The 21,421-nt window shown below is 44.4% G+C and overlaps 1 protein-coding gene across 2 annotated transcripts in view; it reads right to left on the reverse strand.

The window, feature by feature from the left end:
* Nucleotides 1-14,637, reverse strand: part of LOC135530572 (low affinity immunoglobulin gamma Fc region receptor III-A-like) — a 63,361-nt gene extending 48,724 nt beyond the window's left edge. Inside the window, exons 1-2 of one of the 2 annotated variants that reach the window (XM_064958869.1) lie at nt 14,490-14,637; nt 11,305-11,349 (exon numbers count right to left, since the gene is read on the reverse strand). In XM_064958869.1, coding sequence (XP_064814941.1) covers nt 11,305-11,349; nt 14,490-14,514 — 70 coding nt within the window. In that variant the 5' untranslated portion in view covers nt 14,515-14,637. The remainder of the gene's footprint in view (nt 1-11,304; nt 11,350-14,489) is intronic. The other variant, XM_064958870.1, reaches the window with a different exon arrangement.
* Between the last annotated feature and the right edge of the window lie 6,784 nt (nt 14,638-21,421).

A 21,421-nucleotide genomic window follows, 5' to 3' on the forward strand; every position in this document is an offset into this window, starting at 1 on the left:
ACACTACACTGGACTCTACCAACACTATACTGGACTCTACCCACACTACACTGGACTCTACCCACACTACACTGGACTCTACCCACACTACACTGGACTCTACCCACACTACACTGGACTCTACCCACACACTGGACTCTACCCACACTACAGTAGACTCTACCCACACTACACTGGACTCTACCCACACTACACTGGACTCTACCCACACTACACTGGACTCTACCCACACTACACTGAACTCTACCCACACACTACATTGGACTCTACGCACACTACACTGGACTCTACCCACACTACACTGGACTCTACCCACACTACACTGGACTCTACCCACACACAATACTGGACTGGACTCTACCCACACTACACTGGACTCTACCCACACTACACTGGACTCTACCCACACTACACTGGACTCTACCCACACTACACTGACTCTACCCACACTACACCAGACTCTACCCACACTACACTGGACTCTACCCACTCTACACTGGACTCTACCCACACTACACTGCACTCTACCCAAACTACACTGGACTCTACCCACACTACACTGCACTCTACCCAAACTACACTGGACTCTACCCGCACTACACTGGACTCTACCCACACTACACTGGACTCTACCCACACTACACTGGACTCTACCCACACTACACTGGACTCTACCCACACTACACTGGACTCTACCCCCACACTACACTGGACTCTACCCCCACACTACACTGGACTCTACCCACACTACACTGTACTCTACCCACACTACTGGACTCTACCCACACTGGACACTCTACCCACTACACTGGACTCTACCAAAATACACTGGACTCTACCCACACTACACTGGACTCTACCCAAACTACACTGGACTCTACCCGCACTACACTGGACTCTACCCGCACTACACTGGACTCTACCCACACTACACTGGACTCTACCCACACTACACTGGACTCTACCCAAACTACACTGGACTCTACCCCCACACTACACTGGACTCTACCCACACTACACTGGACTCTACCCACACTACACTGCACTCTACCCACACTACACCAGACTCTACCCACACTACACTGGACTCTACCCACACTACACTGGACTCTACCCACACTACACTGGACTCTACCCACACTACACTGCACTCTACCCAAACTACACTGGACTCTACCCACACTACACTGCACTACACTGGACTCTACCCGCACTACACTGGACTCTACCCACACTACACTGGACTCTACCCACACTACACTGGACTCTACCCAAACTACACTGGACTCTACCCCCACACTACACTGGACTCTACCCCCACACTACACTGAACTCTACCCACACTACACTGGACTCTACCCACACTACACCAGACTCTACCCACACTACCTCTACCCACACTACACTGGACTCTACCCACACTACACTGGACTCTACCCACACTACACTGGACTCTACCCACACTACACTGGACTCTACCCACACTACACTGGACTCTACTCTACCCACACTACACTGGACTCTACCCACACTACACTGGACTCTACCCACACTACACTGGACTCTACCCACACTACACTGTCTACACTGGACTCTACCCACACTACACTGGACTCTACCCAAACTACACTGGACTCTACCCACACTACACTGCACTCTACACTGGACTCTACCCACACTACACTGCACTCTACCCACACTACACTGGACTCTACCCAAACTACACTGGACTCTACCAAACTACACTGGACTCTACCCACACTACACTGGACTCTACCCACACTACACTGGACTCTACCCACTCTACACTGGACTCTACCCACACTACACTGGACTCTACCCACACTACACTGGACTCTACTCACACTACACTGGACTCTACCCACACTACACTGGACTCTACCAACTCTACACTGGACTCTACCCACACTACACTGGACTCTACCCACACTACACTGGACTCTACCCACTACACTGGACTCTACCCACACTACACTGCACTCTACCCAAACTACACTGGACTCTACCCACACTACACTGGACTCTACCCACACTACACTGGACTCTACCCGCACTACACTGGACTCTACCCACACTACACTGGACTCTACCCACACTACACTGGACTCTACCCACACTACACTGGACTCTACTGGACTCTACCCACACTACACTGGACTCTACCCACACTACACTGCACTCTACCCAAACTACACTGGACTCTACCCCACTACACTGGACTCTACCCGGACTCTACCCACACTACACTGGACTCTACCCACACTACACTGGACTCTACCCACACTACACTGGACTCTACCCCCACACTACACTGGACTCTACCCCCACACTACACTGGACTCTACCCAAACTACACTGGACTCTACCCCCACACTACACTGGACTCTACCCACACTACACTGGACTCTACCCACACACTGCACTCTACCCACACTACACTGGACTCTACCCACACTACACTGGACTCTACCCCCACTCTACACTGGACTCTACCCACACTACACTGCACTCTACCCAAACTACCCTGGACTCTACCCACACTACACTGCACTCTACCCAAACTACACTGGACTCTACCCACACTACACTGGACTCTACCCCCACACTACACTGGACTCTACCCGCACTACACTGGACTCTACCCACACTACACTGGACTCTACCCACACTACACTGGACTCTACCCACACTACACTGGACTCTACCCCCACACTACACTGGACTCTACCCCCACACTACACTGGACTCTACCCCCACACTACACTGGACTCTACCCAAACTACACTGCACTCTACCCACACTACACTGGACTCTACCCACACTACACTGGACTCTACCAACACTACACTGGACTCTACCCACACTACACTGGACTCTACCCCCACTCTACACTGGACTCTACCCACACTACACTGCACTCTACCCAAACTACACTGGACTCTACCCCCACACTACACTGGACTCTACCCCCACACTACACTGGACTCTACCCAAACTACACTGCACTCTACCCACACTACACTGGACTCTACCCACACTACACTGGACTCTACCCCCACTCTACACTGGACTCTACCCACACTACACTGCACTCTACCCAAACTACCCTGGACTCTACCCACACTACACTGCACTCTACCCAAACTACACTGGACTCTACCCACACTACACTGGACTCTACCCCCACACTACACTGGACTCTACCCGCACTACACTGGACTCTACCCACACTACACTGGACTCTACCCACACTACACTGGACTCTACCCACACTACACTGGACTCTACCTCCACACTACACTGGACTCTACCCCCACACTACACTGGACTCTACCCACACTACACTGGACTCTACCCACACTACACTGGACTCTACCCCCACACTACACTGGACTCTACCCAAACTACACTGCACTCTACCCACACTACACTGGACTCTACCCACACTACACTGGACTCTACCAACACTACACTGGACTCTACCCACACTACACTGGACTCTACCCCCACTCTACACTGGACTCTACCCACACTACACTGCACTCTACCCAAACTACCCTGGACTCTACCCACACTACACTGCACTCTACCCAAACTACACTGGACTCTACCCGCACTACACTGGACTCTACCCGCACTACACTGGACTCTACCCACACTACACTGGACTCTACCCACACTACACTGGACTCTACCCACACTACACTGGACTCTACCAACACTACACTGGACTCTACCCACACTACACTGGACTCTACCCACACTCTACACTGGACTCTACCCACACTACACTGCACTCTACCCAAACTACCCTGGACTCTACCCACACTACACTGGCACTCTACCCAAACTACACTGGACTCTACCCGCACTACACTGGACTCTACCCGCACTACACTGGACTCTACCCACACTACACTGGACTCTACCCACACTACACTGGACTCTACCCACACTACACTGGACTCTACCCCCACACTACACTGGACTCTACCCCCACACTACACTGGACTCTACCCACACTACACTGCACTCTACCCACACTACACTGGACTCTACCCACACTACACCGGACTCTACCCACACTACACTGGACTCTACCCTCACTACACTGGACTCTACCCACACTACACTGGACTCTACACACACTACACTGGACTCTACCCACACTACACTGGACTCTACCCACACTACACTGGACCCTACCTACACTATATTGGACTCTACCCACAGTACACTGGACTCTACACACACTACACTGGACTCTACCCACACTACACTGGACTCTACCCACACTACACTGGACTCTACCCACACTACACTGGACTCTACCCACACTACACTGGACTCTACCAACACTATACTGGACTCTACCCACAGTACACTGGACTCTACCCACACTACACTGGACTCTACCCACACTACACTGGACTCTACCCGCACTACACTGGACTCTACCCACACTACAGTAGACTCTACCCACACTACACTGTACTCTACCCACACTAAACTGGACTCTACCCACACTACACTGGACTCTACCCACACTACACTGGACTCTACCCACACTACACTGGACTCTACCACACTACACTGGACTCTACCCACACTACACTGAACTCTACCCACACACTACACTGGACTCTACGCACACTACACTGGACTCTACCCACACTACACTGGACTCTACCCACACTACACTGGACTCTACCCACACACTATACTGGACTCTATACTGGACTCTACCCACACTACACTGGACTCTACCCACACTACACTGGACTCTACCCACACTACACTGGACTCTACCCACACTACACTGCACTCTACCCACACTACACCAGACTCTACCCACACTACACTGGACTCTACCCACTCTACACTGGACTCTACCCACACTACACTGCACTCTACCCAAACTACACTGGACTCTACCCACACTACACTGCACTCTACCCAAACTACACTGGACTCTACCCGCACTACACTGGACTCTACCCGACTGGACTCTACCCACACTACACTGGACTCTACCCACACTACACTGGACTCTACCCACACTACACTGGACTCTACCCACACTACACTGGACTCTACCCCCACACTACACTGGACTCTACCCACACTACACTGGACTCTACCCACACTACACTGGACTCTACCCAAAATACACTGGACTCTACCCACACTACACTGCACTCTACCCAAACTACACTGGACTCTACCCACACTACACTGGACTCTACCCGCACTACACTGGACTCTACCCACACTACACTGGACTCTACCCCCACACTACACTGGACTCTACCCACACTACACTGGACTCTACCCACACTACACTGCACTCTACCCACACTACACTGGACTCTACCCACACTACACTGGACTCTACCACACTACACTGGACTCTACCCACACTACACTGGACTCTACCCACACACTACATTGGACTCTACCCACACTACACTGGACTCTACCCACACTACACTGGACTCTACCCACACTACACTGGACTCTACCCACACTACACTGGACTCTACACCTCTACCCACACTACACTGGACTCTACCCACACTACACTGGACTCTACCCACACTACACTGCACTCTACCCAAAATACACTGGACTCTACCCACACTACACTGCACTCTACCCAAACTACACTGGACTCTACCCGCACTACACTGGACTCTACCCGCACTACACTGGACTCTACCCACACTACACTGGACTCTACCCCCACACTACACTGGACTCTACCCCCACACTACACTGGACTCTACCCACACTACACTGGACTCTACCCACACTACACTGGACTCTACCCACACTACACTGGACTCTACCACACTACACTGGACTCTACCCACACTACACTGACTCTACCCACACACTACATTGGACTCTACGCACACTACACTGGACTCTACCCACACTACACTGGACTCTACCCACACTACACTGGACTCTACCCACACTACACTGGACTCTACCCACACTACACTGGACTCTACCCACACTACACTGGACTCTACCCACACTACACTGGACTCTACCCACACTACACTGGACTCTACCCACACTACACTGGACTCTACCCACACTACACTGGACTCTACCCACACTACACTGGACTCTACCCGCACTACACTGGACTCTACCCACACTACAGTAGACTCTACCCACACTACACTGTACTCTACCCACACTAAACTGGACTCTACCCACACTACACTGGACTCTACCCACACTACACTGGTCTCTACCCACACTACACTGGACTCTACCACACTACACTGGACTCTACCCACACTACACTGAACTCTACCCACACACTACATTGGACTCTACGCACACTACACTGGACTCTACCCACACTACACTGGACTCTACCCACACTACACTGGACTCTACCCACACACTATACTGGACTCTATACTGGACTCTACCCACACTACACTGGACTCTACCCACACTACACTGGACTCTACCCACACTACACTGGACTCTACCCACACTACACTGCACTCTACCCACACTACACCAGACTCTACCCACACTACACTGGACTCTACCCACTCTACACTGGACTCTACCCACACTACACTGCACTCTACCCAAACTACACTGGACTCTACCCACACTACACTGCACTCTACCCAAACTACACTGGACTCTACCCGCACTGGACTCTACCCGCACTACACTGGACTCTACCCGCACACTACACTGGACTCTACCCACACTACACTGGACTCTACCCACACTACACTGGACTCTACCCACACTACACTGGACTCTACCCCACACTACACTGGACTCTACCCCCACACTACACTGGACTCTACCCACACTACACTGTACTCTACCCACACTACACTGGACTCTACCCCCACTACACTGCACTCTACCCAAAATACACTGGACTCTACCCACACTACACTGCACTCTACCCAAACTACACTGGACTCTACCCGCACTACACTGGACTCTACCCGCACTACACTGGACTCTACCCACACTACACTGGACTCTACCCACACTACAATGGACTCTACCCAAACTACACTGGACTCTACCCCCACACTACACTGGACTCTACCCCCACACTACACTGAACTCTACCCACACTACACTGCACTCTACCCACACTACACCAGACTCTACCCACACTACCACGGACTCTACCCACACTACACTGGACTCTACCCACACTACACTGGACTCTACCCACACTACACTGGACTCTACCCACACTACACTGGACTCTACCCACACTACACTGGACTCTACCCACACTACACTGCACTCTACCCACACTACACCAGACTCTACCCACACTACACTGGACTCTACCCACTCTACACTGGACTCTACCCACACTACACTGCACTCTACCCAAACTACACTGGACTCTACCCACACTACACTGCACTCTACCCAAACTACACTGGACTCTACCCGCACTACACTGGACTCTACCCGCACTACACTGGACTCTACCCACACTACACTGGACTCTACCCACACTACACTGGACTCTACCCACACTACACTGGACTCTACCCCCACACTACACTGGACTCTACCCCCACACTACACTGGACTCTACCCACACTACACTGGACTCTACCCACACTACACTGCACTCTACCCAAAATACACTGGACTCTACCCACACTACACTGCACTCTACCCGCACTACACTGGACTCTACCCACACTACACTGGACTCTACCCCCACACTACACTGGACTCTACCCCCACACTACACTGGACTCTACCCACACTACACTGCACTCTACCCACACTACACTGGACTCTACCCACACTACACTGGACTCTACCCACACTACACTGGACTCTACCCCCACACTACACTGGACTCTACCCCCACACTACACTGGACTCTACCCACACTACACTGCACTCTACCCACACTACACTGGACTCTACCCACACTACACTGGACTCTACCACACTACACTGGACTCTACCCACACTACACTGAACTCTACCCACACACTACATTGGACTCTACGCACACTACACTGGACTCTACCCACACTACACTGGACTCTACCCACACTACACTGGACTCTACCCACACTACACTGGACTCTACCCACACTACACTGGACTCTACCAACACTATACTGGACTCTACCCACACTACACTGGACTCTACCCACACTACACTGGACTCTACCCACACTACACTGGACTCTACCCACACTACACTGGACTCTACCCGCACTACACTGGACTCTACCCACACTACAGTAGACTCTACCCACACTACACTGGTCTCTACCCACACTACACTGGACTCTACCACACTACACTGGACTCTACCCACACTACACTGAACTCTACCCACACACTACATTGGACTCTACGCACACTACACTGGACTCTACCCACACTACACTGGACTCTACCCACACTACACTGGACTCTACCCACACACTATACTGGACTCTATACTGGACTCTACCCACACTACACTGGACTCTACCCACACTACACTGGACTCTACCCGCACTACACTGGACTCTACCCACACTACACTGCACTCTACCCACACTACACCAGACTCTACCCACACTACACTGGACTCTACCCACTCTACACTGGACTCTACCCACACTACACTGCACTCTACCCAAACTACACTGGACTCTACCCACACTACACTGCACTCTACCCAAACTACACTGGACTCTACCCGCACTACACTGGACTCTACCCGCACTACACTGGACTCTACCCACACTACACTGGACTCTACCCACACTACACTGGACTCTACCCACACTACACTGGACTCTACCCCCACACTACACTGGACTCTACCCCCACACTACACTGGACTCTACCCACACTACACTGTACTCTACCCACACTACACTGGACTCTACCCCCACTACACTGCACTCTACCCAAAATACACTGGACTCTACCCACACTACACTGCACTCTACCCAAACTACACTGGACTCTACCCGCACTACACTGGACTCTACCCGCACTACACTGGACTCTACCCACACTACACTGGACTCTACCCACACTACAATGGACTCTACCCAAACTACACTGGACTCTACCCCACACTACACTGGACTCTACCCCCACACTACACTGAACTCTACCCACACTACACTGCACTCTACCCACACTACACCAGACTCTACCCACACTACCACGGACTCTACCCACACTACACTGGACTCTACCCACACTACACTGGACTCTACCCACACTACACTGGACTCTACCCACACTACACTGGACTCTACCCACACTACACTGGACTCTACCCACACTACACTGCACTCTACCCACACTACACCAGACTCTACCCACACTACACTGGACTCTACCCACTCTACACTGGACTCTACCCACACTACACTGCACTCTACCCAAACTACACTGGACTCTACCCACACTACACTGCACTCTACCCAAACTACACTGGACTCTACCCACACTACACTGCACTCTACCCACACTACACTGGACTCTACCCAAACTACACTGGACTCTAACCAAACTACACTGGACTCTACCCACACTACACTGGACTCTACCCCCACACTACACTGGACTCTACCCACTCTACACTGGACTCTACCCACACTACACTGGACTCTACCCACACTACACTGGACTCTACTCACACTACACTGGACTCTACCCCCACACTACACTGGACTCTACCAACTCTACACTGGACTCTACCCACACTACACTGCACTCTACCCAAACTACACTGGACTCTACCCACACTACACTGGACTCTACCCACACACTACACTGGACTCTACCCACACTACACTGGACTCTACCCACACTACACTGGACTCTACAAACACTACACTGGACTCTACCCAAACTACACTGGACTCTACCCACACTACACTGGACTCTACCCCCACACTACACTGGACTCTACCCCCACACTACACTGCACTCTACCCACACTACACCAGACTCTACCCACACTACACTGGACTCTACCCACACTACACTGGACTCTACCCACACTACACTGGACTCTACCCACACTACACTGGACTCTACCCACACTACACTGCACTCTACCCACACTACACTGGACTCTACCCACTCTACACTGGACTCTACCCACACTACACTGCACTCTACCCAAACTACACTGGACTCTGCCTACACTACACTGCACTCTACCCAAACTACACTGGACTCTACCCGCACTACACTGGACTCTACCCGCACTACACTGGACTCTACCCGCACTACACTGGACTCTACCCACACTACACTGGACTCTACCCACACTACACTGGACTCTACCCACACACTACACTGGACTCTACCCACTCTACACTGGACTCTACCCACACTACACTGCACTCTACCCAAACTACACTGGACTCTACCCACACTACACTGGACTCTACCCACACACTACACTGGACTCTACACACACTACACTGGACTCTACCCACACTACACTGGACTCTACCCAAACTACACTGGACTCTACCCAAACTACACTGGACTCTACCCACACTACACTGGACTCTACCCCCACACTACACTGGACTCTACCCACTCTACACTGGACTCTACCCACACTACACTGCACTCTACCCAAACTACACTGGACTCTACCCACACTACACTGGACTCTACCCACACACTACACTGGACTCTACCCACACTACACTGGACTCTACCCACACTACACTGGACTCTACCCACACTACACTGGACTCTACCCACACTACACTGGACTCTACCCACACTACACTGGACTCTACCCACACTACACTGGACTCTACAATCACTACACTTAGAACCTTCTTTACTATTGCAGACATCATTTACTAAGAGAATGAGGACTGTAGACTGACATGAAGTCACAACCAATGAAGAGACAGGAAGAAATGTTACTATTATAGAACAGGTGATGAATATAGAGAAATGTTACTATTATAGAACAGGTGATGAATATAGATAAATGTTACTATTATAGAACAGGTGATGAATATAGATAAATGTTACTATTATAGAACAGGTGATGAATATAGAGAAATGTTACTATTGTAGAACAGGTGATGAATATAGAGAAATGTTATTATTATAGAACAGGTGATGAATATAGAGAAATGTTACTATTATAGAACAGGTGATGAATATAGATAAATGTTACTATTATAGAACAGGTGATGAATATAGAGAAATGTTACTATTATAGAACAGGTGATGAATATAGAGAAATGTACTCACCTCCACCTTGTCCAAGGCTACAGTATACCAGTGTACTCAACAGCACTGAAACACACAGAGATAACTATCACTATGGTACATGATGTAAACACTGGGCTGTACCACATATATTAATTTCCTTAATAGTATGTGAGAGAACAATGTGTGAGAACAATCACTATGGTGCATGATGTAAACACTGAAACATACAGAGATAACTATCACTATGGTCCATGCGTGTAAACACTGAAACACACAGAGATAACTGTCACTATGGTCCATGCGTGCAAACACTGAAACACACAGAGATAACTATCAGTATGGTACATGATGTAAACACTGAAACACACAGAGAGAACAAAATCAAATCAAATTTTATTTGTCACATACACATGGTTAGCAGATGTTAATGCGAGTGTAGCGAAATGCTTGTGCTTCTAGTTCCAAAAATGCAGTAATAACCAACAAGTAATCTAACTAACAATTCCTAAAATACTGTCTTATACACAGTGTAAGGGGATAAAGAATATGTACATAAGGATATATGAATGAGTGATGGTACAGAGCAGCATAGGCAAGATACAGTAGATGGTATCGAGTACAGTATATACATATGAGATGAGTATGTAAACAAAGTGGCATAGTTAAAGTGGCTAGTGATACATGTATTACATAAGGATGCAGTCGATGATATAGAGTACAGTATATACGTATGCATATGAGATGAATAATGTAGGGTAAGTAACATTATATAAGGTAGCATTGTTTAAAGTGGCTAGTGATATATTTACATCATTTCCCATCAATTCCCATTATTAAAGTGGCTGGAGTTGGGTCAGTGTCAGTGTGTTGGCAGCAGCCACTCAATGTTAGTGGTGGCTGTTTAACAGTCTGATGGCCTAGAGATAGAAGCTGTTTTTCAGTCTCTCGGTCCCAGCTTTGATGCACCTGTACTGACCTCGCCTTCTGGATGATAGCGGGGTGAACAATCACTATGGTACATGATGGAAACCCTGGGCTGTACCACATATATTAATTTCCTTAATAGTAATAATAATAATGCATTTCTGTTTCAATCTAATTAACATACAAACATCAAAGTCCTTCAGTTGAAAAGATAATAACTAATATGACCCCACTGTGGAACGGGGAGACTCTCAGCTACAAACTAATATGACCCCACTATGGAAAGGGGAGACTCTCAGATACAAACTAATATGACCCCACTATGGAAAGGGGAGACTCAGCTACAAACTAATATGACCCCACTATGGAAAGGGGAGACTCAGCTACAAACTAATATGACCCCACTATGGAAAGGGAGACTCAGCTACAAACTAATATGACCCCACTATGGAAAGGGGAGACTCTCAGATACAAACTAATATGACCCCACTATGGAAAGAGGAGACTCTCAGCTACAAACTAATATGACCCCACTATGGAAAGAGGAGACTCTCAGCTACAAACTAATATGACCCCACTGTGGAAAGAGGAGACTCAGCTACAAACTAATATGACCCCACTATGGAAACAGGAGACTCAGCTACAAACTAATCTGACCCCACTATGGAAAGGGGAGACTCAGCTACAAACTAATCTGACCCCACTATGGAAAGAGGAGACTCTCAGCTACAATCTAATATGACCCCACTATGGAAAGAGGAGACTCAGCTACAAACTACATGACCCCACTATGGAAAGAGGAGACTCTACGACCCCCACAAGTGTCAAGGGACTCGTCAGAAGGTAACCCATACAAATAAATGGAATAAACAAATATATTTCCTTAGCTTTCTTATATCTTGTAGGTATAGGAGAGACTCTCCAAAACCTTTTTCCATATGATCAACTGTATGTTTTGCCATTCTGAATGTGTTATTCAAAGCACAGGTGTAATAGTAGCAGTACAGGCCAAAATAATATATTTTATCAAATACTGTTTGTTTAAAAAAATCTACAGACAAGGGTCCTGAAATTCTAATGTTCCATGATCCATCCACCATCTAAAACAATTCTATATGTTAGCTTACCAGAACCACCCTTTTAAGAAGATATATACAACCATAGATATTAAACCATATAGATATTAAACTATATAGATATTAAACCATATAGATATTAAACCATATAGATATTAAACCATATAGATATTAAACCATATAGATATTAAACTATATAGATATTAAACCATATAGATATTAAACTATATAGATATTAAACCATATAGATATTAAACTATATAGATATTAAACCATATAGATATTAAACCATATAGATATTAAACCATATAGATATTAAACTATATAGATATTAAACCATATAGATATTAAACTATATAGATATTAAACCATATAGATATTAAACTATATAGATATTATACTATACAGATATTAAACTATATAGATATTAAACTATATCGATATAAACTATATAGATATCAACTGTATAGATATAAACCATATAGATATTAAACAATATAGATATTAAACTATATAGATATTAAACTATACAGATATTAAACTATATAGATATTAAACTATATTGATATAAACTATATAGATATCAACTGTATAGATATAAACCATATAGATATCAATTATATAGATATAAACCATATAGATATTAAACAATATATATATTAAACTATATAGATATTAAACCATATAGATATTAAACTATATCGATATAAACTATATAGATATCAACTGTATAGATATAAACCATATAGATATCAATTATATAGATATAAACCATATAGATATTAAACTATATATATATTAAACTATATAGATATAAAACTATATATATTTTAAACCATATAGATATATAGATATTAAACTATATAGATATTAAACTAAACAGATATTAAACTATATAGATAGTAAACTATATAGATATTAAACCATACAGATATTAGACCATATAGATATTAAACTATATAGATATTAAACAGTATAGATATTATAATTATATCTAGACATTGAACCATATAGATATTAAACCATATAGATATTAAACCATATAGATATTGAACCATATAGATATTAAACCATATAGATATTAAACCATATAGATATTAAACCATATAGATATTGAACCATATATATATTAAACCATATAGATATTAAACCATACATAGATATTAAACCATATAGATATTAAACCATATATATATTAAACGTTTTAGATAATATTAAACTCACAGAGTAGAAGACAGGTCCGTTCCATCTCAACGTGTCGATCACTAACAGTTTCTCAACTCTAGTGACTTGTAGCCTGTCCATCCCCCCACACACCTCTCCTCTCTACCATCTAAACTTCCTCTTGTGAAGGACTGAGAGATGTGAAAGATGTGTGTGACAGAATATGGGGGCCTAGAGAGGAGAGAGAGAGAGAAAGAGAGAGAGAGAGAGGAATAGGAAGAGATAGAGAGAGAAAGAGAGAGAGACACAGAGAGAGGGGTGGATAGAGAAATAGAGAGAGAGGAATAGGAAGAGAGAGAGGTGAAAGAGAGAGAGACGCACAGAGAGAGGGGTGGAGAGAGAGAAAAAGAGAGAGAGGGATACAGTAGGGGAGAACAAGTATTTGATACACTTCTGATTTTGCAATTTACAAAGCATGTGGAGGTCTGTAATATTTATCATAGGTACACTTCAACTGTGAGAGACGGAATCTAAAACAACAATCCCGAAAATCACATTATATGATTTTTAAGTAATTAATTTATGTTTATATTATTTGACCCAGCTGGTCATCTATGAACCTTTGAACAGCTTGAAAAATGAATCTGATCTTTATGGCCATGTACTCTAATAATCTCCTTTATGGCCATGTACTCTAATAATCTCCTTTATGACCATGTACTCTAATAATCTCCTTTATGGCCATGTACTCTAATAATCTCCTTTATGGCCATGTACTCTTATAATCTCCTTTATGGTCATGTACTCTTATAATCTCCTTTATGGCCATGTACTCTTATAATCTCCTTTATGGCCATGTACTCTAATAATCTCCTTTATGGCCATGTACTCTAATAATCTCCTTTATGGCCATGTACTCTAATAATCTCCTTTATGGCCATGTACTCTAATAATCTCCTTTATGGCCATGTACTCTAATAATCTCCTTTTTTGCCATGTACTCTAATAATCTCCTTTATGGCCATGTACTCTAATAATCTCCTTTATGGCCATGTACTCTAATAATCTCCTTTATGGCCATGTACTCTTATAATCTCCTTTATGGCCATGTACTCTAATAATCTCCTTTATGGCCATGTACTCTAATAATCTCCTTTATGGCCATGTACTCTTATAATCTCCTTTATGGCCATGTACTCTAATAATCTCCTTTATGGCCATGTACTCTAATAATCACCTTTATGGCCATGTACTCTTATAATCTGGCCTTTATGGCCATGTACTCTAATAATCTGACCTTTATGGCCATGTACTCTTATAATCTGGCCTTTATGGCCATGTACTCTAATAATCTGGCCTTTATGGCCATGTACTCTTATAATCTGGTCTTTATGGCCATGTACTCTAATAATCTCCTTTATGGCTATGTACTCTAATAATCTCCTTTATGGCCATGTACTCTTATAATCTGGCCTTTATGGCCATGTACTCTAATAATCTCCTTTATGGCCATGTACTCTAATAATCTCCTTTATGGCCATGTACTCTAATAATCTCCTTTATGGCCATGTACTCTTATAAACTGGCCTTTATGGCCATGTACTCTAATAATCTCCTTTATGGCCATGTACTCTAATAATCTCCTTTATGGCTATGTACTCTAATAATCTCCTTTATGGCCATGTACTCTTATAATCTGGCCTTTATGGCCATGTACTCTAATAATCTCCTTTATGGCCATGTACTCTAATAATCTCCTTTATGGCCATGTACTCTAATAATCTCCTTTATGGCCATGTACTCTTATAATCTCCTTTATGGCCATGTACTCTTATAATCTCCAACAAGTTCAGATTTAAGTATAACTTTTGTATGACTGAAGCCTTTCGTGAGAGGTCTAATGCTTTAAAATTTAATCATATTTTAATAATTTCTGCCCTCCGATTTCATATTCATTATATAAATAGACCCATGAACACCTTCATCAGATGAACCGCACTAAAGCGATTTAATTAAAGTTTGGAATATTGTCACAGTGATCAGTTATCCAACGATTATTATAACTATTATTATTAACCCTGCATTATAATTATATAAAAGCGCCTTAGATATTCTGTGTTTTTATTTGCAGTAGTGATGGACAGCTAGATCGAATTACATTTAGAGGATTCTGAATTCATATCCAATTATAATGCAGGGTTAGTAATACATTAATATATTAGTTGATGCATCTTTTTGTTGAATCTGCTTTTACTTAAGCATCAAATACATGGCCAGGGGCCCATTTGGACTTCAGGCTACACATTACAATAGGACAAATATATTATTGAATTAGATGTTTTTAAACGTGCGCCGCCTATTGGACTCCCAATCATGGCCGGTTGTGATACAGCCTGGAATTGAACCAGGGTGTCTGTAGTGACGCCTCAAGCACTGAGATGCAGTGCCATAGACCAGTCACCCACAAGCACCTTAAACATTGGGATAATAAAGCATTTAAATCATATTGAAAATAGAAGCCTCCTGCATATATTATGTTTATTAAGCTACTGGGCAGTCTGACAAGTAAACATAGTCTACAGTACATACTGTAGTAAACATAGTCTACAGTACATACTGTAGTAAACATAGTCTACAGTACATACTGTAGTAAACATAGTCTACAGTACATACTGTAGTAAACAAAGCCTACAGTACATACTGTAGTAAACAAAGTCTACAGTACATACTGTAGTAAACAAAGTCTACAGTACATACTGTAGTAAACATAGTCTACAGTACATACTGTAGTAAACAAAGCCTACAGTACATACTGTAGTAAACATAGTCTACAGTACATACTGTAGTAAACATAGTCTACAGTACATACTGTAGTAAACATGGCCTACAGTTGCTGTGCCTGGTGAGCAGTTCGTCTAGTTCTGTTGTCAGAAGAGGATTGGAAATGTAAACAGTATAACATGATGCTCTGGTCTGGTGGCTGACATTTAACTACCTGGATATAGGGGGCGCTATTTTAATTTTTGGATGAAAAACGTTCCCGTTTTAAACAAGATATTTTGTCACGAAAAGATGCTCGACTATGCATATAATTGACAGCTTTGGAAAGAAAACACTCTGATGTTTCCAAAACTGCAAAGATATTGTCTGTGAGTGCCACAGAACTGATGTTACAGAAAAAACCCAGATAAAAATCCAATCAGGAAGTGCCGCATTTTTTGAAACCGCCTCATGGCAATGACTCCTTATATGGCTGTGGAGGAGCTAGGAGTCAGCTTACGTTTTCCACGTTTTCCCCAAGGTGACTGCAGCATTGTGACGTATTTGTAGGCTTATCATTGGAAGATTGACCATAAGAGACTATATCTACCAGGTGGTCGCTTGGTGTCCTCCGTTGCAATTATTGCGTAATCTCCAGCTGCAGTATTTTTCCGTTTGCTTCTGATGAGAAGCCAACTGCCACCACTGATAGATTATCGAATAGATATGTGAAAAACACCTTGAGGATTGATTCTAAACAACGTTTAGCATGTTTCTGTCGATATTATGGAGCTAATTTTGAAAAAAAGTGACTTTGGCGTTGTGAGTGACTGCATTTTCTGGTAATTTTCTTAGCCAAACGTGATGAACAAAACTGAGCTATTTTGTCTACACATTTGCTATCTAACTAAGAGTCTCGTCATTGAAAACATCCGAAGTTCTTCAAAGGAAAATGATTTTATTTGAATGCTTTTCTTGTTGTTGTGAAAATGTTGCCTGCTGAATGCTAGGCTTAATGTTATGCTAGGCTATCAATACTCTTACACAAATGCTTGTGTAGCTTTGGTTGAAAAGCATATTTTGAAAATCTGAGATGACAGCGTTGTTAACAAAAGGCTAAACTTGTGTTTCAATATATTTATTTCATTTCATTTGTGATTTTCATGAATAGGAAACGTTGCACTATGGTAATGAGCTTGAGGCTATGATTACGCTCCTGGATACGGGATTGCTCAACGCTAGAGGTTAAACAGTATAACATGATGCTCAAAATACCCAAAGTCACCAAGCCAAATGACCTTACAACTGAATGAATCAGTAGAAATAGAGGCTGTCTCCACCCCACACATAGACGAATCAGAGCAGAAGGTCTCTGTCTGTTTGAGGATATAGCTCTATGTCTATAGATGTGTATATATAGAGAGAGACTTATCAGATCAGTAGGTCTGTGTCTGTTTGAGGTTGTAGCTGTTTGTGAACAACATCACCCATTGTTAAACACCTCTGTTCCTCTGTCACACATTTTACATGTATTTTAAGGTCATTTAGCTCTTGTCAAGATCAACAGTCGTGAGTTGATACATTATTGTACTTTTTCCTGTACTGGTCCCCCGTGGGAATCAAACCCACAACCCTACATTGCAAGGGCAATTCTCTACCAACTGAGCCACACTGGAATCAGACGAACACACAAAAACACACAGACAGATTGGGGTGTATAAATGCATCTAACTACACATTAAACACTGAGACCTGTTAGGGGAGTATAAATGTATCTAACTACACATTAAACACTGAGACCTGTTGGGGTGTATAAATGTATCTAACTACACATTAAACACTGAGACCTGTTGGGGTCTATAACTGTTCCTGTGGTGTTGGAGGTCTTCACTGTAGTAGACTGGATCAGCTCCTCTGTCCCTCACTCATCTCTCTCTCCTCTCTCTTTACCTAGTGACCCTGTTCATCAGAACGTCATGGTGTTGGAGGTCTTCACTGTAGTAGACTGGATCAGCTCCTCTGTCCCTCACTCATCTCTCTCTCCTCTCTCTTTACCTAGTGACCCTGTTCATCAGAACGTTATGGTGGATGGAAAAATATGCTCTCTTCAGCAGCGGTGAATAACCACAACCCTGTCAGTCCATCTCTTTACTTCTCCTTTCTCTTAAATTATCTCTCCCTCCTTCCCTTTTCACACCAACGGACTTATCTTTAGACACTGCAGCCTTGACCGCCATTAACAACATCAGCAACAGAGAGGTGTGAAGTTTCCACAACAGAGTTAGAGTTAGTTTATCATGAGAACATACAGACACCACTGACTGGAACCAGCTGACAGTATCAGTTGTAAAGGCTTCATTACTACTAACAGAAGGAAAGTTGTAGTGTTATGTCCATGATGATTGTTGGAAAGGCTTCAATGTGTTTTATATTCTAATTGTTTATGTAAAATTGTAAATTGCATTTTACTAGAATGTTATTGTGTGTTTATCTTGAGCATCACCAGTTTATGGTGCCAACTTGCAAAATAAAGCATCCATGATCTGTCCACTAGATGGCAGTGCTCCATGTGTTGTATCCTGATCTGTCCACTAGATGGCAGTGCTCCATGTGTTGTATCCTGATTTGTCCACTAGATGGCAGTACTCCATATGTTGTATCCTGATCTGTCCACTAGATGGCAGTACTCCATGTGTTGTATCCTGATTTAACCAGTAGATGGCAGTGCTCCATGTGTTGTATCCTGATCTGTCCACTAGATGGCAGTACTCCATGTGTTGTATCCTGATTTAACCAGTAGATGGCAGTGCTCCATGTGTTGTATCCTGATCTGTCCACTAGATGGCAGTGCTCCATGTGTTGTATCCTGATTTAACCAGTAGATGGCAGTGCTCCATGTGTTGTATCCTGATTTGTCCACTAGATGGCAGTGCTCCATGTGTTGTATCCTGATCTGTCCACTAGATGGCAGTGCTCCATGTGTTGTATCCTGATCTGTCCACTAGATGGCAGTGCTCCATGTGTTGTATCCTGATCTGTCCACTAGATGGCAGTGCTCCATGTGTTGTATCCTGATCTGTCCACTAGATGGCAGTGCTCCATGTGTTGTATCCTGATCTGTCTACTAGATGGCAGTGTTCCATGTGTCCACCAGATGGCAGTGTTCCATGTGTTGTATCCTGATTTGTCCACTAGATGGCAGTGCCCCATGTGTCAAATCAAATCAAATCAAATTGTATTTGTCACATACACATGGTTAGCAGATGTTAATGCGAGTGTAGCGAAATGCTTGTGCTTCTAGTTCCGACAATGCAGTAATAACCAACAAGTAATCTAACTAACAATTCCTAAACTACTGTCTTATACACAGTGTAAGGGGATAAAGAATATGTACATAAGGATATATGAATGAGTGATGGTACAGACCATGTGTTGTATCCTGATCTGTCCACTAGATGGCAGTGCTCCATGTGTTGTATCCTGTGTTGTATCCTGATCTGTCCACTAGATGGCAGTGCTCCATGTGTTGTATCCTGATCTGTCCACTAGATGGCAGTGCTCCATGTGTTGTATCCTGATCTGTCCACTAGATGGCAGTGCTCCATGTGTTGTATCCTGATCTGTCCACTAGATGGCAGTACTCCATGTGTTGTATCCTGATCTGTCCACTAGATGGCAGTGCTCCATGTGTTGTAATGGTGTAATACTGAACACTGTGATGCATCTATTACATTCCCTGGCTGCAGACATGAATGAAACTTTAAATAGAAGTTGTCCCTAACCACAGATCTAGGATCAGATTACTCTACCTACAATTCTGACGCCATGCTGTCAAATAAAATAAAATTGTATTCATCACGTGCTTAATACTACAGGTATTACCTTAACATCTTAATACAACAGGTGTAGACCTTAAGATCTCTGTCTCTGTCTGTCTAGTGGAGTGGTTATGGTGGTTGCTCCCCAAACCAGAGAGATCAAATCCCAGAGAAACAGTTAATGGAGAAACTTCTTGTTGTCTTGGTGGGCCTGAGCAAACCAGAGGTATATAGGGGAAAAGGGGCTAGTTCCCATCAAATAGCAAGAATGAAGTTTCACCTTGTTTCAAATGTCATTTGAATAGAGTTGTGATAACATACTATGCTGTGGAGTAACAACACAACCATACTCTGCAAAAGCCAACTTTTACCTGGGGCCATTCTTTGTAGACCATTCAAAGGTGTTCGTAGTCT

Source organism: Oncorhynchus masou, unplaced genomic scaffold (assembly GCF_036934945.1).
Source record: "Oncorhynchus masou masou isolate Uvic2021 unplaced genomic scaffold, UVic_Omas_1.1 unplaced_scaffold_1383, whole genome shotgun sequence".
NCBI classification, from domain to species: Eukaryota; Metazoa; Chordata; class Actinopteri; order Salmoniformes; family Salmonidae; genus Oncorhynchus; species Oncorhynchus masou.